This window comes from Propithecus coquereli, unplaced genomic scaffold, assembly GCF_000956105.1.
Source record: "Propithecus coquereli isolate 6110/MARCELLA unplaced genomic scaffold, Pcoq_1.0 Scaffold433, whole genome shotgun sequence".
Classification (NCBI taxonomy): domain Eukaryota; kingdom Metazoa; phylum Chordata; class Mammalia; order Primates; family Indriidae; genus Propithecus; species Propithecus coquereli.
In genome coordinates this window covers 1-26,800 of record NW_012150097.1, presented here as the reverse complement: position 1 = coordinate 26,800, position 26,800 = coordinate 1, and the positions used below count along the sequence as shown (strand labels likewise).

Genomic DNA, 26,800 nt, shown 5'->3' with positions numbered 1-26,800 from the left:
GGAGGTAGATGATGGGAGGTTGCTTGGTGGATACAATGTGTGTTGCTCCAGTGATGGACGCACTGAAGGCCTTGAAGTCACCACAATGCAGTATATCAATGCAGCAAAATTGCACTTGTACTCCATGAACATATACAAATAAATATAAATTAATTTCACTTAATTAAAGTGCTTGCTCCCAATGTTCTGGTTTCAAAGTGCTTAAATGATACTGCCTTCCCAACGAGCCCAGAGCCTTTTTGGCAAACAGCTATTTAAGATTTTCCATTTTACTCAGCCCAGAGGCATTGCTAGTGACTCTCAGTTTGCTCAACAGTGACATTAACAAAAAGAAATTCTTCAGGGAAAAACAAAATGAAGTCTAAGGAAAACCTCAGCAATGGTAGGAGAGTGGAGAAAGGAGGAAATAAGAGATCCATTTCGCTTTAATCTGCGCTAAAGGAAATAACATTTGCCGTAAGAACAGGCAGAAAACACATGAACATTTGGGTGTCTTCACAAGTTTTCAAATGTGATTTTTCAGATTATCCCTTTGCAAAAGTTTTGTAATAAAAAAGTGCATATAGTGTATGCATAACCATGTAAGATTCACCAGCAGAAAACTTGCACTGGAAAGTAGTATTAAGGGACAAGAGTAAATCTATGTCCTCGTGATGGACAGTCTCCCAAGAACGGTGCTGACGGCAACGATACCTTTGCAGACCCCGTGGTCAGGGTAGAAGCCCTCTCCACAGTGGGGCAGACAGCGGCCTCGGTGCAGGGCGCGGGGGGCGGCACAGGCTGAGCATTGGGAGGCGGTGGGCCCGGAGCAGCTGGCACACGAGTCATGGCAGGCTGAGGGAGACAGCAAGGGGAGACACCGCGGGACTGAGGGGACTGCAGAGCCCACCATGTGCCAGAAAACCCCCTCGGTCCCCTGCACACATCACACCAAGTCAAGGGAAAAGACGAGTTAGGGGCGGTTACCAAGGCACCCTTCACCCATCTTTCATCCATGTTCATCCATACCTATTACGTATTTATTCATTTGTTTTGTTCTGTTTTTTAAGATAGAGTCTCACTCTGTCACCCTGGATAGAGTGCCACGGCATCATCGTAGCTCACAGCAACCTCACACTCCTGGGCTCCAGTGATCCTCCTGCCTCAGCCTCCCAAGCAGCTGGGACTACAGGTGCACAGCACCATGCCTGGCTAATTTTTCTGCTTTTTGGTGGAGACAGGGTCTCACTCTTGCTCAGGCTGGTCTCCAACCCCTGACCTCAAGCAATCCTCTCGCCTCAGCCTCCCAGAGTGCTAGGATTACAGGCATGAGCCACCGCATCTGGCCTTGCCTATTATTTATTAGCTACTCTTTATTGAGTGTTTGTATTAAGTGCTTTATACATTGTTACTTGTAATTCTCATTAACAACATTATGAGATAGGCATTATTAACTACATTTTATAGATGAGGAAACTGAGGTCTTGAGAGGTTAAAAAATTTACCCAAGATCACAGAGCTCATTCATACAGGAGGGCTGGGATTTAGCCCTAGGTCTGCATGGCCCTCCATACACTGCCTGTATGGAGAAGAGTGGGAAGTCGTGGGTCTGAAAGCCAGAAGCGCTGGCATCTTGACCAGCCTCTGCCTACTAATTTATCGATGCCCTTGGCCAAGAGCAGGTCTCTCCAGACCTACTTTACTCGGCATATGCACGGTGAGAAGCTGGACTAAATGATCATTTAAGATACTGCCAGCTTTGGCGTGCTAGGATTCTAAGTAAGAATCGCAGACTCATTGTCTCGACATGTGACAATGTCAGGTATGCGTCTCCTCTGCTTTGGCCCTGGTGTTAACAGAGGGGCATCTCGACTCTAAAAGACAGATGGTGGCGTGGCCTGGGAGAGCCTTCAGCAGGCTGAGGACAGGGGTCAGACACGGGAAGAAGGCTCCGCAGGACAGTGGCCAGAGCTGGTGTGGAGTGAGGGTGTGGAGATAGGATGAGAACCTCGGCTGGGGGCAGGACACTGAGGAAAAGCGATAAACACTGGGTGAGTCAAGAGAGAGGCTGACAGGCAAAGAAAAGGTGATAGGGAGAGGGATGGGTCTAAACATCCTGCACGAATAGACACTAGGGAGCAAGAGGACGTGTGTGTGTTTCAGACAGGAGGGGCAATCAAGATGTCCCAGGCAGCAAGAAGTTCTGAGTTACTTGTAAGGAAAGACACAAGCCAGGCACATATAAGTTGGAAATTTATAAGGCCTCAAATTGGAATATTTCATAGTTTAGGTTGTATAAGTCTGAAAGAAACAATAAACAAACAGCACATAGAAACAAATTTCAATGGATACAGACTTCAGCTTTACTAGCTATCAAACTTGGTTTAACTCTTTATTTTTATTTTGCAGTGTGCTGTAGTTGAGTACATGCGTTTATAAATGCCATGTAAGGGATGATTCTCAAATGGACACAGTGGCTCAAGCCTGTGATCCCGGCACTTTGGTAGGCTGAGGATCACTTGAGGCCAGGAGTTTGAGATCAGCCTGGACAACACAGTGAGATCCCATCTGTACAAAAAATTTAAATCTTGGCCAACTGTGGGGGCACATGCTTGTAGTCCCAGCTACTCGGGAGTCTGAGGCAGGAGGATCCCTAACCCTCGTGCCCCAGGAGTTCAAGGTTACAGTAAGCTATGATGATGCCACCGCACTACAGCCTCGGTGACAGAGTGAGATGCTGTCTCTAAAAAAAAAAAAAAGGAAAGAAAAGGACTGATTTTGTCACACCTACAACCTAATCTAGTGATGGTTTACAAGTACACAGGACTGTATGTTAAAGACGTTCCTGGCATTTGAAAAGGACCAAATGAGCTCTAATGATGATTGACACACGTAAGTTCTTCAGTCAATCATCCTGGCCCCCAGCGTCCACCCGTATCTTCCACTCCCATACCAAACACACACAGGTTCTGTCATGAAAGCGCTGTCCCTTTGAGAGTGACGTTTTCCCATCATGAACACAAATTCCCAAATGAGCAGCGCACAGCACCAAGTACGGTCAAGCACGTACTGAAGGCTTTCTGATGATGACGATGGTGATGACCCGTCTCTTACCTCTGCACCTGCCGGCGGCATCGGCGTGGTACCCGCCAGGGCATTCGGAAACGCACGAACCGTCGTGCAACACCATCTTCTCAGCACAGGTCAGACATCGGGGGCTGCTGGGCCCACAGCTCTTGCAGGAGTGGTCGCAAGCTAGGGGGAGAGAAGCCCGTCAGAGAGAGGTCACAGCGAGCAAAGGCAGCGGGGGGTCCGTCACCCCCGCGGTGGGTGTCGGTACGGCGACCTCGTGCTCGGGCTCCTCAGCAGAGTTCTGCTCCCTTGATTCCAACATTTCGGGGGACTCTGCTTTCTGTTTTCACCGTTGGAGGGGGACTGAAGAACTATTCCTTGAACCAAGCGTAACAAATACTCTGAGGCGCACCCATCAGTGTCACCCATTCAATATGGGGTTTAAGGTGAAAATGGCCTCGAAGGTAGAGTTGTGGTTGCCAGATTTATCGAATAAAAGTACCACATGCTCAGCTACATTTGAATGTGAAATAAACAACGAATAATTTGTTTTGCATAAGTACGTATCCTTTATTTTTTCCCTGCATTTTAAACACAGGAGAAACGTCGCCGTATTCATGTATGAGAAGCATCACTCCAGCTGCAGTTTGGAAGGCAGTTAGGAGGGTGATGGGGGGGGCCCAGTGAAAGACCATGGCAATGCTCATGGAGCAAGATGACTGGGGGTCAAATCAAGGCTATGGAGGCGGTGACAGATTTGAGGGCGGTGAAGGAGAAAATGTTTCAGGTGGCTCCCAGGGGTCTGTCTTAGGGGACAAGTGATGCCATGCGCAGAATGCAAGGAGGAGAACAGGTGTGGAGGAGCATGAGGGAGCTCAGCTTGGGCGTGTGTGGTCCAGCAGGCGACCTGATTAGTAGTTCCGAGCTCAGGGGAGTGGTCCACGGTCATCACATACAAGCAGTTGTTGGAAAAAAAAATCAGTTGGTTTATTTAGGAAGAGCATGCAGGATAAGACAGACATAGACAAGGATAGCATCAATATTTAAGGAAAAAGAAAAAATTAGCAAAGGTGACCAAGAAGAATGATCCAAAGCAAAAGGGATCGTGGTAGCTGATAAGCCAGGGGAGGAAGAAGTTGCCAGAAGGAAGTCATTAGCAGTACAGCGAGGACAAACAACATCTGAAAAGGTTTCACTGCACTTAGAAACCGGGCTATGGGTGACCCACAGGCCACACGTTTCAATGGAGTCCTTGGACAGACTTGAGAAGTCTGTGATCACAAACCGTTACTTTAAAGGCCCCTGGCTGGGAATGGACGGGGCCAGGGAGAGAAACAATTAAAAGGAAAGTGGCATTCTTTTGTCTTTCTTAGACTGTAAAAATTCAAGGCAAGTATAGACCCTGGAAAGGTTTTTTTTTAAAGAGAAGAGTTTGAACGACTGATGAAAGAACACTTAGGAGCTAAGGGGACACACATTCAACCGGACAGGTGGAAAATGAGCCTTGAACAGTCAGAGAAAGGCCTCCTTATGGCGAGTGCAGGTGAGTCTGGGCCTCGATCCACTCTGCACTCACTGGCTGATGTCTTTAAAAACAAACCAAGCAAACTTCCTTCGTGCTCTAGAGAAGCTATGTTTCAGAAACAGAGAACTGCTGAGATTCATTCTGTCTGTTTCCTTAATCCACCTGCACCCTGCTAACCTCTCGAAAAACATTTTGAGAACTTGAGGAAAGAGATGCTACGTAATGGGGCCACATGCTCCGTCCTGCGGCCTGGAGGATTCGGCACCTGTCCACAAGCAAAGGTGTTGAGCAAGATAATCTTCCGTAAATGGGCCAGGGCAACGGCCCTAATATCAGAGAAGAAGAAAATCACCCCTCACCTCATGACTGGAACAAAGAAACAAAAATAAACCTTAACAGGGTCCTTTCCTTCCACATGCCATAAAAACTCCTGAGGTTTCTAATTCTACAACTCCTGAGGTTTCTAATTCTACAACTGACATCTCAACACAACTGAATAATCTTAAAGCTAAATGCAATTTTGTAGAAATTTAAAAAAATTAGAATTGACCAAACAATGAAAACATTGTATATTAAACATTTTAAGACACACCTAAAGTAATACTTAGAGAAGAAATTGTAAATTTAAATAAAGCTATCATGAAGATGTCATTTCTTCCCAAACTAATCTATAATTTCAATACAGTATCATTAAAAATTTCAGTTGAATTTTCTTAGCAATTCAATAAATGCACTCAAAGTCCATGATTAGCTAAGTTAACTCTGAAGAGGAAAAAGGGAATTTTTCCAATCAGATATTGAGACATACCACAAAGCAACAGAAATTAGTGAACGAAACAATGAGATGGAACACAAGATAAGAAATCTAGACTATGTCCATCTAGAAATCTCCATGTCTTATAGTTCAGACAGACTCACGTATATATGGAAATTTTATATACAATAAAGTTTATAAATAGAGATGGTTAGATTCAATTACTAGATAATGTTGGAAAAACTGGATCACAAAACGGAGAAAATCAAACTGGATCCCTGCTTAAACTCATATACATAATTGGACTCCAGATGGACTAACAACCTAAGTTAAGAGAAAACTGTGAAATTAATAGAAGAAAATGTAGAATAAATTATTCGTGAATGTTAGCAGAGTAGGTCTTCTTAAACAAAAATTCAAAAGCAAAGCCTTACAGCAAAAAATGATAGGTTAGGCCGGGCACGGTGGCTCACGCCTGTAATCCTAGCTCTCTGGGAGGCTGAGGCGGGCGGATTGTTTGAGCTCAGGAGTTCGAGACCAGCCTGAGCAAGAGCGAGACCCCGTCTCTAAAATAGAAAGAAATTAATTGGACAACTAAAAATATATAGAATTAGCTGGGCATGGTGGCGCATGCCTGTAGTCCCAGCTACTCGGGAGGCTGAGGCAGGAGGATTGCCTGAGCCCAGGAGTGTGAGGTTGTTGTGAGCTAGGCTGACGCCACGGCACTCACTCTAGCCCGGGCAAAAAGAGTGAGACTCTGTCTCAAAAAAAAAAAAAAAAAGAATGATAGGTTAAAGATTTCAGTTCAACAGAGGACACCATTTTCAAAGTTAGAAGACAACAGAATGGGAACTATTTGCATATTTAATGCTCAAAAGAGTTAATATCTATAACAAACAAGGAACTCCATAAAATGAACTCCACAAAAGGCAGCAAGGCCAACAGAACAATGGGAAAAGCACATTGAAAGGCAATTTGTAGAAGAGGACACTCAAAGTCCAACAGGAGTTGAAGGTATGCTCAAACTCATTAATGATCAAAATATGCATATTAAATAAGATGACCCTCTATACCCACTAGCCAGAAAAAAATCAGAAGCTTGATAACGAGAAATGGTGGCAAGGATGAGACAATCCGCATGCTTGGGAATGTAGACTGCACAGCCGTTCAGCACCACTTAGCCAAACAAAGAATATCCAGAGTTAAGAAACCAACCATTCTGCTCCAGGGTACAGATCCCAGGGACCCTCCCCCGGGTTCATGAAGGAACACGTTTGAGGCTGGTCGCTGGTGCTCTCTAGCGATGCAGACGGAGCGGATGGAAGGGGTTTGTGCCTAGGAGCGTGGGTGGGTCAGACGACGGGGAGCAGCCCAGGAGCACCGTGCAACAGTGAGGAGCAAAGGGCAGGTGACGCCACCACAGGGGCACGTCTCAGAAACGTGCTGCCGAGTGAGGAGGAAGGAAGCAGCGAGCACTCCGCAACATGACGTGCTTTGAGAGAACCGAACATTACACACATGCACTCACGACAAAATGCCCAGTTTAGATAAACTCATAAAAACAAAGATGAAAAAATTACATGGTTGCATGGTGAGAAAGAGAAAGGAGAATTCATGAGAGCCAGAGAGAAAAGAGGGAGGAAAGAGGAGGAAGAGAGAGAAAGACAGAGAAAGAATGGCTAACAGAAACCTCTGAACTCGCTTTGATTTATCATGTTAGCTGGAGTCGGAAAAGCCCTTCATAACAGCACAAGTACTTGAAAGACAAAAGAACAGGGAGGTTTTTTTCCCTGTGAATTGCCCCACCTTTATATCCAATATTTGTAAAACTCAGAACATGTACAGCAGATGAACTTGGTTACTGTAAGTTCTTTCCGCCGGGGCAAACCAGCATTCCTAACAGGCTGCGCCACATTTTTCTCAGCACTTGACTTTGAGATTTCTACAGATACGGGCTGGTTGGTTATAAATTATTAAACCAACACCAGCTGGTCTTTATCCTGAATAGCACTAATCTGAATTGGAAATAAGTCAGCAGTATCAGCGCCCGACGTCTTAATTAACATTGCGATACCCATCGGTGCGCTGGTTCACTGTTGCTGCAGAAAACATTTATGTGAACATTTCTGAAGTCACTTGATACAAACTTACAGAACTCTAACCATGCTATGGAAAGTTTTGTTTCTTAAAAGACCTCTTGGTCAATACCGACGGCATCATAAACTCCTGCATCATGCTAAGCACCTAGCATGCGTTCAGTAATTACTTGTCGATCAATTGAGTAGTCGGCTGATTAGTGTCAGCTATGGTCTGTCCTTCTAGCTGCAAGTTTTCTTCCTGATCCTTTTCACAATTACACAGACAAAAGCCGATTCCTACCTCTCACAGCCTCAAGGCTTGCCCTGACCGTCTCTCCTTTTAAACACACCACCTCCCTGGCAAAAAGCTGCTTTCTCAATCCAGATAAAGTCGGGCGGTCTCCTCCCTCAGTGACAGTGACCAGCCTCCGCGGGGACTGAAAGGGCAAATGCCTGTGGGCCCCGAGATTAGTGCAAATCTGACATCTGTCGACCTTTAGAGAACACATCTGGCTTAATCGAGCCGGGAAGTGACGCCGGCAGAAACAGATGAACATGCTCAGGTTAATGGCAGCCTGGCCTTTCTTTCCTGCTCTCTCCCGAATCCACACGGAAGCCACGTGTGACGCATCTGTACCGGCGACACTGACGGACCCTGCGCAGCTTTACCCAAGCAGCTGCCAAGGGCTCCCTTCTTCCTAAGACAGGTGGAATGTCAGGTCCCAAAGACCATCTCATTTTTGCTGTTGCCCTGCTCAGGGAACAAAGTGAGCACAATGACTCAAGATGGTTTCACGGGCTGCACATTTTATCGATGGAGCGGACTCACTTATGAAAAAGGAAGTCGCTTCCTCACCTGCAGGATGGGGATAGAATAAGCACCTCCACCCGACAGGCCGTCAGGGCCATGAAAGGGGATGCCACTGGAGAAAAGCGTTTTGTACATGTCTAAAACAACATCAGCGTCAGCAGCTATTCACGTACTTGTTGAGCAAAAGAAACGCTGGCAATACAAGAGGATGCAGGACACGCCGCGTTCTCGCTTGGCCCTCACCGCTGCAGGCGCCCTGCCGGCTGTAGAAGCCTTCGCCGCAGCTGCTCGCACAGCCGCCGTCCCGCAGCACCTGGCGGGGGTCTCTGCAGGCCAAGCAGTGCTTCTCCGTCGGGCCCCAGCAGCCTGCGCAGGACTCGTGGCAGACTGCAGGCAAACAGCAGAGTCAGTGAGCAGCCTGCAGCGGGAAGGACTGGTCACCGTCTTGCTTTCGACGCTTTACACTTTGTAAGGAAGGTGTCATGTGTCCCACTGGCTCCTAAACTGCTATGCACATATGCACAGCCGCTCCGGAAAAATGCAACATCCCCGCCAGGCAAGTTTTCTTACTTATGAGATTATCTGGTTCTCTTGCAAGCCCATAAGCTTCATGAGGGCAGAGCCCACTTCTATCTTGTTAATTCTGCACCAAGCACACCGCCTGTGCCCCCACCAAAAAACTGTTTCTGTCGGCCAGAAGTACAACTTCAGTACAGTATTAATAAGAGACCGGAACAGGAAATCAGAGGCTTTTGAGGAATGGGATTTCCAGGGAAGGAAACCACAATTTTCTAGACAAAGAGAGACAGTCTCATGAGATTGGACGGGTCACCATCCCTCAAGCCTCTTGTGATCACACCACAAAGTGCCACAGGGAAACACCCCCTCCTCCAGCGCCGTCCGAGCCAGCTGAGGACGGCACCACTGACTGGTCTTGGACTCGACCTCCCAGAGTGTCTGTCCCACTTGACGCCACGCGCTTTGCCGCTGTCTCCCCCTCCCCCACCCCGCCCCCAGTTGCATCTGCTGTACACGGTGCCTTGAGAGCTCACGAAGCCTGCTTCTCTCTCATTCCTTCAGTTTCTAACTACAGGTTTCTCCTTGAAGATTTTAAAATTTCCTCTTCAGCATTTGATTTTTTGATTAATCATCTTGCTTCCTCTTCACCTAAGCACTTCTGCAAAGAGAGGCCTATTCTGAATAATTGGATATTTTCAGATTTGTCTAGCTGTCTGTATGGGTAACCCTACTATGCTTTCGCTAATACATCCTAATCTTTAAGATGTCTGTTTCACAATGGAGCACAAACTCTGGCATTTTGCAGAGGCGTTGACTCTGACCGAAATCGGTAGGCAGAATGAATACCTTTGCTGCTTGCTGCTGCTTGGCAATCACACCTTGGCAATTCAATTAGGCAACCCTTTGGAGGCAGAAGAAAGGATACCTGCAAGCCTCAAGATCCAATCCTCTCCTCTCGGTTCTAAATTGCACAAGAAAGTCCTAATTTCAGACAATTTTCTCCTCAACAAATGTAGAGATAATTACAAACTGTGTTGAGGGCTAGGAAAGGGCCCTTCGATAAAGGGAGACAGCGGTGGGGGAGGCGGAGCCAACTTTAGATGCATCTAGAAGATGAGAAGCAGCCAGCGCAGGGAGTAGGACCAGCATGAGCTGAGTTCTGGGAAGGGAAGGCGCCCAGGTGTGCAGGGAACGGAAGGCTGCCCTTAGGACTGGAGCTGGCAGGGCACAGCGGCGTGATTCACGGCTGGAGCCACAGGCAGAGGCCTGGTCAAACTTGACCTCGGGGACCAAGGAGAGAAATCAGGATTTTTCCCACATTTCAATGTGAAGTCATGAATGGGCTCACATAGGACGGGCACAAAATCTGAGATTTTTCAAAGCCCTCTCTGGCTGCCTTATAAAGAAGGTTGAAGGCCCTGCATGCCAACAGGGAGACCAGCGTGGAGTCTACCGTGCGGTCCGGGCGAAACAGGACGATGGTTTGGCTTGGACTAGTGGGGTGGGAAGCAGAGACAGGCAAGTTTTCTTACTTATGATATTATCTGGTTCTCTCGCAGGCCCATAAGCTTCATGAGGGCAGAGCCCTTCTATCTTGTTAATTCTGTGCCAAGCACACCGCCTGTGCCCTGTAAACCCCATCCTGAGCGACTCATTTATACTCAACTCCTTATTTGTACTTTATAAATGTCACACAAGAGCACCATTCATATTTAGAATAAGCCGCTGGCGCTACATTATAACTGGAGATAGAAGCAAAGATCTCAGCAACAAATCCTACCCTTAACACACATAAAATCTGTCGTTCGTGTCCTCAACAGCCTTTCACTACTACTGACCATGGGTGTCATCTGACGCATCCACCACCGTCCACGCCTTTGCCTCCCTCACTCTGGAGTTGATCCAAGTCATCACTTAAACAAACAAATAAACAAAAACCTAACCTCCTCTCTAAGTCGGTGTGCTAGACGGATAGATAAACATCCAACAGATGCACACCAGGTACTCGCTGGCCGCAGGTAAGCCAGTCACCCGAGATCTGCCACCGCCACACGCAGATCTCCTGCGCTGAGGGCACCGGGGACACCGTGGAACCTGCCCTGAGGAGTAAGCGCCCAGGGAAGTGACGGGTGGGGGTGAGGCTGCGAAGACAACGGGGCCAGATCGCCAAGGTCAGCCGGGCCGGGGTGAGGGCCTTGGACTTCATCCCACGGAAAGTTTCAATCGGGGCAGTGGGATGACCACTTAGGTTTTTTAGAGAGTTCACTCTGGCGGTGGGGAGAAAAGAAGGCAGCTAAGATCCGTCTAGCGGGTGAAGTCATCTTCGTCCGGGTGCGGAGGAGATAGGAAATCGGGGCACAGCCCCCTCGCTCTCTCCGTGCCGTGGCGATGGCGGTGCAGACCCTTGGCTGTGCTGGTTGTTGAAACAGTGAAACGCTTCCCAGCTGCTCATACGTGGCTGTCGCCCTGAGCCCCTCCCTGACGCTCTGGCTCCACTCCTGGGAACGCTGGCTGACACCACGCCCCCGCGGGCGACAGGCCTGGCACAGGAGGTGGCCTGGGGTCCCCTCCTTCTGACAGATCTGAATCTGTGCCATGATGCTTGTGGGATGTTTTTAATATCACCCTTGGTGTTGCCGATCAGAACGGGGAGCAGAGGAGGAGCGGGGTAGCCTCAGGCCCCTCCCAAACTGAGCCCTCCTCGACTTCCCAGCTCTGTCCTCCGCCACCGCCCCTGTGCACAGTGATTGCAGGAGCAGGGTGCCCTGCACGTGCCACCTGCCTGTCCTAGATTCTGGGCGACCCACACAGGATCCAGCCAGCCGGCGATGCCTCTGGTTCCTTCCTTGACCCCGGTAATCCTGTCTATATTTCATTCCATGCTTATAATGGCTAAGTTGTCACTGCTGCTGCGATGCTTTGCTGAGCTTGTCCAAAGTTAGTTGCTCCTTCCTCTGTGTTCCTGCAGCATTTTGTACGTGCCTCTCTTATGATATTTATCCTCCTGTACCGATTATTCAGCTACAAATCAATCTCCTTCAGTGGAACGCAACATCCTCCCAAATGGGGACCATGTTTTAGTCATCTTAAAGCTCCGATGTCCAAATTGACTCGTGGTATACAGTCAATGCTCATGAAATACATGTTAAATCAACGCACAGCAGATTTTTTAAAAACTGGTTATGGGGAATTCATCCTGTTAGTTACCCTCGACATGGAAACAGCTAACCACGAGGTCATAGATATGACGACTTAAGATAAGCTTGAGGCTGTAATATTTACTCAATCAACACTGAAGTCCAGATCTGCTTAGGATGATAAATACTGAGGCTGCATCTACGCAGAGTACCAAATGTAATACTGGTCCTACTAGTCCTTCTCTTCTTTCCATATTGGACAAAAGACAAATTCCACGGCCAGGTACAACGGCAGAAGGAATTTTCAACACGGGACTATGCTGAGCTGTCAATGTTTATAATGACATACTCTTTTTTTTTTAAAAATAAGTTTTATGTATATATTTAAGGTATACACATGATGTTATAAGATATATAGATAGATAGTAAAATGATTACTATAGTGGAACAAATTAACATATCAATCACCTCACAGAGCTACCCATTTTCTCCCGTGTGGCAAGAGCAGCCATAATCTACTGATTCAGCAAAAACCCCACTGTGCTTTGCCACTGATTTCTAATTTTTAACACTGAACACATGCGACTGGAGATTATCTCGTCCTGCAGGCTGATTTTACATGTAGCTTTTACTACATTTGGGTTATTATGAAAAATAAGAGGCCACTCTCTGACTTTTCACCATGATTTCTCTCAGTGATAACATTTCAGATTGCTTAGGGTTTGAATTCTATATTGTCAACACTGTGGCAATAAGCTTAAAAAGAAGGTGAATAAGGAAAAGCTGTCTTCTTATCTCACATGCAGCAGATGATTTATTTGGTGAAGTCCCTGACTTTTCTGGAGCATAACAGGACATGTGTTGGCTTGTCAAGCAATCCCTTTCAAAAATGAAAAGGAATAAATTACTTTTCTTTTGGCAACTCGATATTGAAACTCGACTGAAAGTAAGAAACTTCTTTCCGTACTTGATAATTTTGAAATAGAAGATTGCTTCAAAATTTTTTTAACTTGTGCTTCTCTAGGAATAAAATGCAGCCAATTTCCAGAGAAGTGTTAAAAGTACTTTCTGCAGGCAACTTATCTTCCACTAAGCCTCCCCAGGCCGCAGGCAGTGGATACAGATACCCGTGGGCTGAGCCTTCGGGAAAGAGAAGGGACCTGGGTAACCTGCCTTCTCCACAGTCTCCCGGAGCAGGTTTCCAGCGCATGAGCACGCATCATCTGCAGGTCCTCTTCCACTCATCTGCGGTTCATGTTTCCAAACTGCCAAGATGTTTCCACGCACAACTAGAAACAGCCCAAACTTCAGGCCCAAGCAGGTGTCCCATGTACAAATCAAATTCCTTCATTCCGTTTCTTATCCATTTTGTGGCAACTGCCAGCTTTTGTTCTTATCTCACAAATGACTCGGGAGGACTTGCCGAGGTTTAAAGTATTATCAGAAGACAGTGGGTAAATTTTCAGTAAGAAGCTTTTGTTGGACGAAAAACTTTTCTATCTGGAATTCAACTTTGCTATTTCTTGGTTTCCTAATCTGCACAGTGGGAATAATAATATTTGCTGTAGCTAATTCATGAGGATATGGCAAGATGATGGGTTTGGAAAAGCAGAGAGCGCTGTGTGATTGTGTGAGCGGGGCAGGGGAGCTCTGCAAAGCTTGTCTCGACTAGCATTAAAAGCAAAGTCATTTTAAAGTAAGTAAATCAGAGTGCAATAGCAGAGGAAAGGATGGAAAGGACCACAGGAAAGGTAGGCTCACTCAGGAAGGGGTGAAGGGAAGAAACAGAGCCTGCAGGGGTTAAGCCGGCAGCTATACAGAGGGCTCCAGCCTTCCCAGAGGCCTTGCACTCAGAAGCTCTTTCCTTACAACCTCTGCAAAACAACAGCAAAAGCCCTGTAGGAAATGACTGAAAATAGTTTGGTGAGCCTCAGAGGTCTGGAAGACCACTCTCCCCACCCAGTCACAGCCCCACAAGAGGCCAAGGCTCGTTGCCTAAGAAGCTCAAACGCTAGGTAAGCTTAAAAGAAGTTCAAAGATCTGTGCCATCACCATTTTTGATCCTTTTACTCCAATTTTCTCCTATCCCTTAGCAGGCTGGGCCTCTGCCCTCCCCTGCCGCCCTCTGCCAACAGAAGGCTTTCCACCCTGCAATGGGAACGTCCAGTCTCCACATATTCTGAAAACCGGTAAGTACTTGCAAAAGTTCATAACTGACAAAATACAGAGACATGAAAACAATCTTAAGCCTCATGAAAAGCCAAAGATATGCAAACTAAGTGGGAGTACAGCAACTAGATACAGTGGATTAGACGTACACACTGCAATCTCTAAGCCTTTAGAGATGGTGCTTAGTGAGGGAAAAAGTCAAGAAAGAATGAAACATCCACCTAGTTATATTTATGAATATTTAAAATGCATGCACGCAGCACAGTAAGAGCACACACATAACAAAAGACACACGTTAAATCACATTAGAACAGTTCCTTAAGTGGGGAGCTGGGAGAAGGGGAGTGGGAACAGGGCATGGGAACAAAAGGAGTAGACAGGCAGATGGACGGACAGACAGACAGACAGAAGAGCAAGAGAAGAGCTTGGCCCGGGCCAGTGCCGACAACAGGCCATCAACTGACAAGAATGACTAACTCAGCATGCTTCACGTGAATCCCAAAAATAAGTAAAAGAAAAAAAAATTAAACAAGATTCTCTTTTACATCAATCAAATTGACAAATTTAAGAAGAATCACAGTCTCTGGCGTTGGCAGGGTGGTAGCATGTCGGCACTCTCCTGTATTTCTGGCAGGACTGCAAATTCATGCAACTTTTAAAAAAGAGGATAATATTGTGCTATGTGTCATAAAGCTTCAAAATGTACCCATACCTCCTTGGACCCAGCAGTCACATGTCTAAGAATTTACTCTGATCAAAACTATTTATTACAATTTCTACTAAAAATATTTACATCATAGTTATTTGTGATAACAGAAAAATTAGGAACAAATATGAAAACAATGGAGGACTGGCTAAATGAATGACCGCAGAGCCAGAGTGGAAACGTTACACAACAGCTTTGAAAAGATGTTGTAGAAGGACCGGTAATAACATGGGGCAAGCAGGCAACAGAACTGTAGATAGAGTTCGACTGTAGCTTTGAGCAGTAAACGTGTGTATGCAGATAGACACACAGACACGTTCATACGTTAGGAAAACTCTGGGGGCGTCTGAGTTGGAGATTTAGCCGATTTCTGATTGTACCTTGTATTTTACTGACTTTATCAAATTATCTTTTGGAATAGCATGAATTCATTTGGTACTTAGCGGGGAAAAGTACTGAAGGAGGGGAGAGGAAGCCTGTAGTCCTTTTCCCTAAGGCACAGGCTGAGTAAATAGCTTGTTAATCTATTAACCACCTCTGTGATCCAGTTGAATGATTTACCCTTCCTGGGTAACATATCTGAATTTTCAGCAGGGTCTTCCGTGACACAGAACTTGACCCAAAGGAATGACGTCCCGGGGCCAGTGCAGGCTTCGGAAGGTCCACATGGAGAGAGATTTCCCGAGCAGGTTGGCTTTCCCTGGGTTCAAACGCCAGAGGATAAAGGCAGGCATTTGGCCCACCAGGAACATCTGTAAAGCTATCCCTTCTAACTCCTGCCCCTTCCTCTACTGCTAACTCGACACCGAGACAGGTACACCCCTGTGGTTTTCAAACGCAGGGACCACTTCCACAGCGCTTCTCAGCATCCACTCATCCACTGTGACCGCTGGAAGCTCGCAGCTGCCGGCACTCCCCGCGTCCCCTCCCCAGCGCTGCACCCCCAGTCACTGTTAATTGAACAGCTACGACTTCTCGGGTGATGTCTATTTGCCCACGGAAACTGAAGAGCCAGAGGAGGGACCTGCAACCAAGACGGAGCTTTTGATGAGGAGAGTTCTCAGACTTGCTGGCTGCACCCGCACAGCTGCTCCGACCTCGGCGGCAATAACAGGGAGGTGCTGTTGGCTCTGTGGGCAGCACAGGGATAGCGCTGGGGTGGGGAACAGGGAAGGGCGAGAAAGAATGCAGGCCAGACAGTCTAGCTAAAATAACTGAGAACCCTGGAGCCTGGGCAGGAAGCCAGAAGACGTGTCACTGGTTTGTAATCTATAACTGAAATATTTTGGGGTTCGGATTTGTCAGGAAGAATGGGATCTGTCTGGGAGATAAACTCTCTTGCATTTGTGGCGGGCTTTCTCTGTCAGTATGTGCTACTTTTGTTCTGTCATTTGCCTTTGCCATGTACAGCAAGGTTCTAGAAGCAGCACAGACAAATGCCAAACACAGCCAGTCTCCTGCTAAAGCAAAGGTCCCAGAAAAAACACCACCAGCTGCTTTTCCTTGTCTGCATTTATCCTGTCTGTGAATATCCAGAGAGAGAGAGGGGGCTTGGAATACCAGTTACCTCCCTCACCAGCTCTAGCTTCCTCAAGAAGCCGGCATTGGAGGAAGGCAATCCTGCCATCGTCCTTCCTTCTGAACGGCTTAAAATACCCCATGGATACCGCTCTAGTTCCAAAGATAGTTTATTTTATTAGTCACCTTGCAACACTGATAAGACACCCAACCCTGCTAAACGTGGGGAAATAGAAGAAAAAGAGGGGTGGAAAAAAGAGAGTCTGTGATTTTCTTGAGGCCACACCTCCAGGCATGGCTGACGAGGAATAACTAACTGAAGCTGGATGGAACACGGGGCATCCGTGAGCCAAAATCTAGGCATGATCCGCACAGTCCCGTCCTATCTCCTCCATGCAATGGTTGCCACCCTGTTTTCAATCAAAAATCATTCCAGAGGGCCGTACATGTGCTTAGCACTGCGTGGGATTCAAGAGTGTAAGACACGTCCCTGCCTCAATAACTAGTCCCTTTCTATCACGTTCCCTTGCGAAACTCTTTATGGCACCGATAGCAATAAACTCATACACTGATAATCCTCCATCTGAAATTATCTTGCTTACTTACTTAGCGGCACTTCTCCCACCGAGGAAGTACATTCCTTAACCACGGGGAAGTCGTCTGTCTGGTCCACTGTGTCCCTACTGCCTGGGACAGGTCCAGGTACACAGAAGAAGCTCAACAAATATTTCTTGCGTGAACAGAGTGGTGGATACAGGACTGTCATTTGAAGCAATAAATCCCCTTTATAAGATAACAATTTAGTAAGAGACCAGAACTGCTACAAAGTTATGCCGAAAGAGGTCTGAACAATGCACAGGATTCAAAGAACAGAACAAAACGAGTGAAAACAGTGCGGTAGGAATGCGCTGAGCCCCCAGACTGAATATGTGAATGGCAATGAAATGGGGTTCACCCTCCGATTCTGGGGTGTGTTGCACGAGCCGTGGGGGTGATACCAGCTTGGTATAGACTGTCCGCCAGAGCAAGGAGGGCTCCTGGATTTCAGAACAGCGGTTCCGTAAGTGCCGTTGCCAGGAGTCCACCCAGGGCACAGCGGGGCCGGGCAAGTCACATGTTGGGACTGATCGTCGTCAGACCCATTCATGCATCTTCGCTGCTGTGGACCCGGCCCCACGGGGTCAGGGCCTCATTTCCGCAAACGACCGGCTGCTCTAGTCAACCGCAGTTCCCACACATAATTAACTTCAGCAGTTTCTCTGCTCAGACCACAGCTTTTAAATCCCAACTATGTCGGCATTCTACATCCTGCATGTATGTTTTATAGGTTTAGTCTCATCATACGCTTTTCCTCTCCATAGATCACGATCTTAGCTAAGAAACAATTACAGATTCTCCTCATTTAATCTGAGCATTTAAAGAAAATAAAAGGATTTTAATTTGTTGTGACGAATATTGTAAACTGCTCTGTATCAAAGTAGGTTTCATTTTAAATCTGAAATTAATGGCAAAAAACTTTGTTTCTTAATGCAAGCTATGTGATTTTCATCTCCACAGTGTGAAAAGTAAAGGAATGGTTTCAATGACGTCAATACCCATCTTTTATTGTCCCCATATTATGGGTCGGGCATAACATATTTACACTTTTCCAACATCTTTTCTAACCCTCATAATAATGGTTTGAAGTAGGTAATATCATTCCCATTTTACAGTTGAAGAAACTGAGGCTCGAAGAGGTTAAATAACCTGCCCAAAGCCCTGTTGCTGTGAGTGGTAGAGGTGAGATTAAAAATAATCCCATCCCCTCGTAATCCTATAAAACGTTCAACTGCTTGATTTTTTAAGTTTCAAAGTCTAAGACCACACAACAGTCAGATAAAGAATCAACTGCAAAGGTGTTTTTGTTTCACATCTCCGTAAGCAACAGCTCCCCTGCCCTGATTGCAGGCTCACTATTGGCAAAGATTGAACCTTAATTTATCTCCATATCCCAGGACCTAAAGCAGCTGTCAAAAGAGAGTGACAGGGGATGAAAGGAAGGGAACCGGGAATGTGGGCAACGGCAGAAACCCGTCTCCTAACGCTCACGGAGGCTTACTGAGCACCAGGCACCAACTCCTGAACGAGGAACGTGAGTTCACCCATTTAACCGTCATGGCACGGCCCTGTGGCAGACGCTATTGTCCCTGCTTTCACCCACGAGGCAACTGCAGCATGGGGTTAAGGAACATGCAAATGACGAGTCAAGATTAGGGTCCGGGTGATCTGGCTCCAGGGCCTAAGCTCTTAACCACTGTGCCACACGCCCTCTCACTTCCAGAATAAAGGCAGCATCTGCCACGAGGGACACATGGCTTCACCCTCAGGCCTTTCTCAATAATGTAAGTTTTAAGTAGACAAACCAAACAATGATATACATATAAAAAAGGGGATAACTTTATGCAAAACCTACAATCTTATTAGCTACTCATTTTAACCTAATCTTGCGTGGTGTGTACTGTTGGTTGTTTTAGCTTTTCTTCTTATGGGCTCTCATACCTAGGATTTGTGTGGAACAGAGGTTGATTGAAAAGCGGGAAAAGACAAGCCAGGAAGAATGTTCTCAGGACCTGGAGAGTTCAATCTGGGTCCAGGTTTAGATTTAGTGCCGGGGTTTCTAAGATGCAGCAATGGAACCACTGCTCTGGATAGAGAACAGAGTAAGCCCAGGGCAAGTGGTGCCGAAAAGTCATACAGGAAGGGAGCAAGGTCAGATATTGTGGTGGGAAGGTCAGGAGGGCAGGGAGAGCAAAGAGCACCCGTGCACAGATAACGCCTGACCATCAGGCCGCAGAGATGGGCTAGTAATTCCTGGAAATGAGTTAGAACAGGACAGGTGGCAGGAACCAACGCAGAAGCCCAGTCCTAGGACCTGAGCTCCCTGGGGCCTAGAGGAGTGGAAAGGGGTAGGCAAGAAGAGATTTTGAACCAGATCAAGCTGATGGCAAAAGACAGCTAGAGGTTAAGGCAGAAGTCTGAGGGCCGAGACTAAAATGCAAGCTCTGGCTACTGAGTCCCAAGTAACTGGGACTACAGGCATGCACCATGATGTCTGGCTAATTTTTCTATTTCTAGCAGAGAGGGTCTCACTCTTGCTCAGGATGGTCTTGAACTCCTGAGACCAGCAATCCTCCCGCCTCAGCCTCCCAGAGTGCTGGGATCACAGGTGTGACCCATCATGCCTGGCCCTAGTCTATAATTAACAACTTTATTTAGTTTAATCAAGCACAAGATATAACAATACGATCGATACATGCACACATGTTTACATACAGGGAAAAAAGAAAATTATAAAGGCCCCTATGGAGGAGGTTCTGTGGCAGACCTCAGTGTTTTCTCTCACCCCTCCCTGGTCAGCCTGCTTGTACTCTTTGTTGAAGAGCATGTTTATGTGCTACTTTTTTTCCACTCTGCCCTACATTCAACATAGTGAGCATGAATATTAATTAGGTGATTTCTGTTAATTAGTTTCCTCAGGACCATGTTCACTGTCTTTTGGTTTTGATGGGTCAACAAAGTGGCGAGTTATCCCAGTCATAACATAAATGACCCTGCCAAGAGAAATCAATCCAGAAAAACCACTGTTACCCTGACGTGGCTGGCTTCTTTTTGAAAAGGTTAGCACATATTGGAAGAGCACCGGTTGGCTGACTGACTTCCAAGGTCAGTGGTGAAAAGTTGACAAAAATGGAACAAGTACGAATATTGCAAAAAATTCCAATACTGAGAAAGCTTATCGGGAAAGATGATCTCAGTGCCAAGATGGTATATGGAAATTGATCACAAATTTAGCTTTAATTTTTAAGATCACTCTCTCTCTCTTCTTGCTCTGTTTTTTCTCCTTATTTTATGCATAAAAATGCAACCAGCCTGAACTAAAAGCAAATTGGTTTAATTCCCCGGAGGGAGCGTGAACAAATTTTCCCAGCAACTTTCTACTAGAGGCATTTGTGTGTGGGTATGTGGACGGAATGTGAAGCAGTCAGCTACTTAAACCAGTCGCCAAATGAAACATTACCCATTTCAAAATGCCCTAAAACAGTGTTAGTGTCACCAATTAAAATAATGGGCATGGGAGAAAAAAAAGTGGCACTCCCCAAAAAAGTAAATATTAGGTGTGGTATGTGTATGGCAGGGGGTGGAGGTGGTACAAAGGAAGAAGTAACATCTGGGGGGAATTAATCCCCTTTTAAAGGCAAATCTGACATAGGAGTGCTAGCAGGAGGGCTCTTTGATGGGATAGAAGAAGAGAGTAAAGAACACACTCAATAATTTCATCAAATTGAAATTTCGGCAGTTTGCCTAAATTGCCCAACCATTAGACTCTTACAAAGGCATTTGTATGAGCCCACTTTTAAAACAACAGGTAAATAGAACATGGTACGTGTAAACACTAAGGATTCTTTTCTCTTTTATGGCCAAGACTCCTAGCGAAACGCTGGTCTTTCAAGTACCACCAAGGGTGGTATGTTCCTTCAGTTCGTTCATCATACACTTGGCCACCAAATGCTGGCCACTTCGTTCTGAGGACGGACACTCAAGATATTCTTACAGACCTCAAAGAGCCTCCACGCCAAACGCTGGAGCCGTTCCACCTTCCACGTTCTGTAACGTGGCTGGTCACAGAACAGCCCTCCCCTCCTCCTCTCTCTGTAGGAGGCATAAACGATGCTAGTGTTTCTGTCCAGGTGTTTCCACAACCCGTGGGCTCTGCTTGGCCGCGACCAGCGGCCTCCTCTACCCGGGACCTGCACGCGGCCGAGAGCTCATTCGGCCTTCAGCCTGCACATCTTTGATGCTTACTGTGCACTTATTCTCTTTAACTGTTTTTCTCCAAGTGATTGTCCTAAAAATCTGACCAAGGGCGTGAAAGCGAGGAGCACACCAGCCGCCCCTGCGTTGGTTCTCCTGACACCCAAGACCCTCTCCCGGCCCGATGCCATTTCAGATTTCTCTGCCGCCGCGCTCCCCGCGGTAGGTTGCTCGCACATCTAATTATCTGCCCTACTGAAGACAAACTCACATCTCTGCCCTTTGTCTTTGCTGTCACCATTACTTCCTTCTCCCACAAGTGCAGACATTAAGAAATCCTATATACAGTTAGTTTTCTTGTTATACTCTATGATTATATTCACTATTAAAAAAGCTGTCAAGTAAAAACAATAAATTAAATTATATTATAGCCACTCCCACCTCCAGAGACTATTACGATAGTCTAATAGTGATATTAAGAATTTCAACTAGATCTTAATTAAAAATATAAAAGTGGGCATATCAATCTACTGGAGTATATAGACGCTAAAGTAGCCTACTAAGCTCACAAAAACGACGTGTGTCATCTCTCTCATCTACGGCTCTTCTCAGCCCGTCAGGAGTCTCGTTCGGAGTTTCTTCTCTTATTTAAAAAGCTGCTCACAGCTCCTGGCACCCCCGGTTGCTTGGTGGGGTGGGGCTGGGGGAGCTGAGCGGCCCACCCCGCCGCGGGCCAGCTGGGGATTACCTGCGCAGGAGCGGCGATCTCGGTAGAAGCCGTCCCCACAGGCGGACACACACTGCCCGCGCTGCATCAGCAGGGGCGGCTGGCAGGACGTGCACTCCAGCCCGCTGGAACACGAGGCGCACTGAGGCTGGCAGGCTGGCTCCAGGCAAGGGCGGAGAAAGGAAGAGGGATGCTCCGATTAGTTCAAAGACACTACCCCCGTGCTGACGCTTACATAGCCCAGTCCTGAGGCTCTGGGCCCACGTACAACAGGAAAGGCAGGAAAACAATTTTAGGAGCCATCATTGCTAAAGCCCACCGTTCATGTCAGGCACTGTTTGAAGGGCTTTACACAAATGATGCATTTAATCCTCACGACAGCCCTACAGATATTATTAATCTCAATTCTACAGATGAGGGACAAGCTCAGGGAGGTTAAGTGACTTGCCCAAGGTCACATGAAGCCAGCATCCGAAGCCGGGCAGTTTGGCTCAGGAGTATGCGTCCTTTGCTTCTTATCCAACAGCCTCCAATATCTCTGTCACTCAGCCTTTTTGCAAGAAGATCCCTTGCCCCCTTTTCTTTACATTCTCTGGCAGATATAAATGACTTTCAAAAAGGTTAAAGATTATATGAATCAGGACAGAAAGTAGGGAGAAGTGAATAATTATAAAAATAATAAAAGCATCTAGCCCTTATTGAAACCTGACCACATCCTAGACAGTAGTCTAGGCACCCAACGTGTACTGACACACTTCACCCTACAGAAGCCCTCTGAAGAAGGTGCTAGAATTACCCTCACTTTACACATGAGAATAGTGAGGCGCAGAGAGGTTAAAAACTCACAGCCATGGTGTGAACCACATACTCTTAATGGATAATTAACCTCGCAAATCAGAGATAAAGAGAAATAGTGACAAAGATTTGACCTTAACCAAGCCAAACTCTCCCAGGTAAAATCACCTTCTCGGATGTGTAAGAGTTCTGAAATGCACATGAACCCATTCTGGATTCTCTGGTAACTCACAAGAGTTAAGTTCTGTTACCAGTCACCTATGTGAGATTGAGCAAGTTGGTTAATTTCTCTGGCCCACAGGTTCCCCATTTTCAAAATTAGAAAGTTCTAGTAAGTGATCTTGAAGGTCTATGCCAACTCTAAATTTCTATCCTGGATTAACTAAGTGTTTTAATAAGATGCTAAGCATCCTGATGATATTACTATCCTTGAAAGTCTTCGAAAATGAAAAAATCCACGGTGACTACTTAGCAGCCATCTGATCTCCACATCACCTATCTCCCAATGATCACTAAAACACCTGTAAAATGTTAGAAGACCTGCAGGTAAAGGGACCAAGTAACCTCTGGATGACATTACCACCTTCTAGTGGTTTTTAGACGTTGAGCATTTCCTGCATTCACGACCCGCTCAGACAATACTGCGTCTCAGTTTGAGAATCACAACCTTTGAGGAGTTTCGCGATCTACCGTACAACACCGCCGCTGGGTTGTCCGCTCAGAGCCATACCTAAACAGAGACTGCCAGCCTGGTAAAATCCCAGGCCACAGCTGTGCACACACCGCCCATTCTGCAGCAACTTCGTGGGATCCTGGCAGAGGTCACAGTGGTCTGGAGAGTGAGAGCAGGTCAAGCAGTCTGGGTGGCAATGAACTAAAATCAAGGACAAAGAAGAGGAGAACTCAGTAAAGTCCACATACGATTTCTCTTACATTCCTCAGAGAAAGTATCTACAGGGGATATAAAGTGATACAGAACATGAAGAAAACTGTGGGACGTCGGTGTGAAAAAGGCATTTCAGCGCAAGGTTTCAAGGATACTTTCCTTGTCTGAAATACTATCACTCTCTCCTGGAACCCCAAATTGAAGATGCTAAAAAAGCAGGTTTATTAATGCTTCTCCCTGCTGAAATATCTCCAGAAACAGGAATGACTACTTCCATAATACATGATTTAAACAGATTCAATAATTTATGATATCTGAGATGTTCTTGCTAAGCTTTGACATGCATAAGCAGTTCAGACACAAAACCTACAATGTTTAAAAATAGCTATTTTTACCTAAACAAAAGTACAGTCAGTTTCTTTTTCTCTAAAATTTCAAATCTCATTCCCAACAATTGGGATTATCACTGAACTTAGTGGTAATTGTCAGCAAAGGACTTTTTTCGAAAGGTTTTGAAGTTGTCAAGGACTTGATTTTCGATGTCGAGTACGTAATAATATGCTGAATGTTTGCTTTGAAAAGCCTGGAGAGCCACTTTGGTGAAGGTAACGTAATTAAACCACAAAGTTGCTTTGCCTTTCCCTTGATAAACTCTTCAGGGAAACACTGCGATTAGCCAAAATAAGTTGGGTGCAACAAGAGCAACTGCCAATATGAAAAATGGTGGACCGTGAATGAAAACAACTAATTATGAAATATGAATGGAAGAAAATGTCATTTCTCCAAGACAGACTCAGCTTATAGGCAAATTACTGCTCAACCAGAGCAACTCCAGTGCTTGCCAACAATTATTAACTGGAACTAATTCAACCTCAGGTGATTTGAAAGCAGAATTGCAGAACAAGTAGATAAAATTTTCTTTTGGAAGAAATTAATGAGTCTTTAAACTTTAAAAACTCATTTGAGAACTCCAAAAGGAACCATCTGTTTAACAGCTCACCTTACAAAAAAGAAAAAGGACATCCACAACAAACTTTGAGCAATTATTCTTGTATTTTCCACAGTGGAAGACAGATGCTCCTTCACAAGTGTTTGAACATCACTGTTATTTGATTTTCACAGTCATTTTGCAAGACAGATAAGGTGTATTTTGTCAATAAGAAAATAGGGCCAATGACTTGTCCAAGGTCACATACTCATAAATAAGTTGAGTTTGGCAGTTACATGGACAAAGATTAATTTTTATCATTTGTTAGAAAAATTAGGAAGAAAGAAACATACCCATTGGGTGAGTACAGAAAAAGCAGCAAGATGGCAGGTGGGCTGGGAAATAGGATCTCTCTAAATTTTTTGGCAGAAAAACTACCTCAGTAGAAATAAATGGGACACGGACCTACCTGACGTGCAGTCGGGACAGCACTGTCCCTTCACCTCCACGGCCAGTGTGGCCACCGGACATGGTGGGCAGGAAGGCTCGTAGCACGTGACCTGCGCCCCTCGGCACTCGCACACTTTGCAAGGGCCGTCCTCCCATCGCTCTCCCTCCTGCGAGAAACAGAAAAGACTGACGGTGCCACCAGGGTGCAGGATTCAGAAGAGAGTTTGCTCCTGAAGAACTTACAATCTCCATGAGGACAGAGTGAAGGCACCTTACCAGGACTCTGCCACACCCAACTCTGAAATAGGACAACGGTGGACGAGTCCCAGATTTAAAAGGACAGAATTTCTCCTTCTTTGTTTATAACTGGTTTATTTTAATGCAGAACACCAGCAGAACGATTGTGGGCACACCCAGAGATAAACTATAAAAGTGCTCTGGGGCTACCAGAATAGGCAAGAAGCATTTAAAATTTGTTTTTCAACCTAGTTCCCCCAAAACACCACGGGAGATTACTGTGTACCTAGTGATTAGCAGGTACATTAAATGCAATCTCTAAAACGACAGAGGAAAGCAGAGCTGAAATCCTGAATTTCCTCACGGTTACTATAGTAAGAATAACAGTTCAGTCATTGTACTCTAAAAACTCAAGCTTTTGCAGGCCTGCTGTTAATGGGCTGTAGATGTGCCACGCGCTTTCCCACACTAAAGCCAAGCAAATCATGATAATAAACATTAGTACTTTAACAGAATCCAAAGTGAATCATAATGAGCAATTTCTTTTTGCTCTCAGGGAAGAGACAGAGGTTCTTACCAGAATGAGGGAGGGAAAACAGGAGAAAACAGCAGATTTTAAAGTAAAAATTTGATAAAATTGTGTATTAAGCTAACTGATGTCAACATTCCAAACAATTATTGTGACAGTATTTAGCAGAATGAAAGGCAAATGGTAGAAAAATGAGGAATATTATCTTGAGAAGGCAGAAGTACTTTTCTTCCATAGCAAGACAAACTGGTTTCCTGGCCCCTTATTTTAGAACCTCCGAAATTGTAAGACTGCTTGTGTGAACAAACATGCTCTCGTTTTCCCTTTGAAAGAAACCATTCAGCGTTGTCCTGCAAACAACCTAGAGAGAATGAACACCCAATATTGTTTGCAGAGCAAACATTCGCAAACCCAAGCAGCTTTCTTCGGTGTTTTGCAGTACATGAAATTCCACTGACAGATAAACTGAGTCTTCTAGGCCAGAAAAAAATTGGGAAGAGAAAATCATCACAAGAAAGGGGAAGGATACATGTAGGAGCTTGTAGCTAGAGAATTATTAATTGTCAACTGTACAAAACGATAAGCTAAAGACCAAAAGTTCAATAGATCAACATCTAATTGATCATTAAGATTCTTAATTCCTGACCACAATGCCATCAAATGTGGCTGTTAAAAATACTAAGGCTAAATACTAAGTTTCCCTGTGACAGTTCATGGAGATCATTACTTACAACAATTTTATAGTGATTTATGCACAAGTTAAAAGTTATACTTACTGGAATACGTTTAACTGCACTAGCATTTGAGGACATCTAGGAACAAAGAGAAATGTATTTATTATACCACTGAAAACACCACCAACTTTCATTAGGAGGTATCTATTTTTCCCCAAGTAACATGCAACCTCATTCATTTGCTATGAATAGAAATAAAATCTATCTTATCAAAAACAAGAAAAGCATACCATTATGAAATAGAGACAACATGCCTCAGAACTATTTCTGAATTCTTATTCTTACTTTGTGCTTGAGCCCTGGGCTTTAATTTTCCTCAATATGAAGCACTTCGCAGCCGAGAGATCTAAATTCGTAAAGGCAAATTCTTGAATTCTGCATGGTACCAGAGTATTATGGAGAATTGTGCTTATTTAAAACCACTTGGTTTTCTTAATTCCACTGGGTCTAATTTG

General features: G+C 45.5%; 1 protein-coding gene across 1 annotated transcript in view; it reads right to left on the bottom strand.

Moving 5' to 3' along the window:
• The window catches only part of FRAS1 (Fraser extracellular matrix complex subunit 1), a 208,114-nt gene extending 181,691 nt beyond the window's left edge, over positions 1-26,423 (bottom strand). The window contains 7 exon segments of the mRNA XM_012653893.1: positions 694-834; positions 3,094-3,234; positions 8,463-8,606; positions 21,808-21,942; positions 23,312-23,455; positions 24,865-25,012; positions 26,388-26,423. Of these exon segments, the coding sequence (XP_012509347.1) occupies positions 694-834; positions 3,094-3,234; positions 8,463-8,606; positions 21,808-21,942; positions 23,312-23,455; positions 24,865-25,012; positions 26,388-26,423 (889 nt within the window).
• Positions 26,424-26,800: the final 377 nt, after the last annotated feature.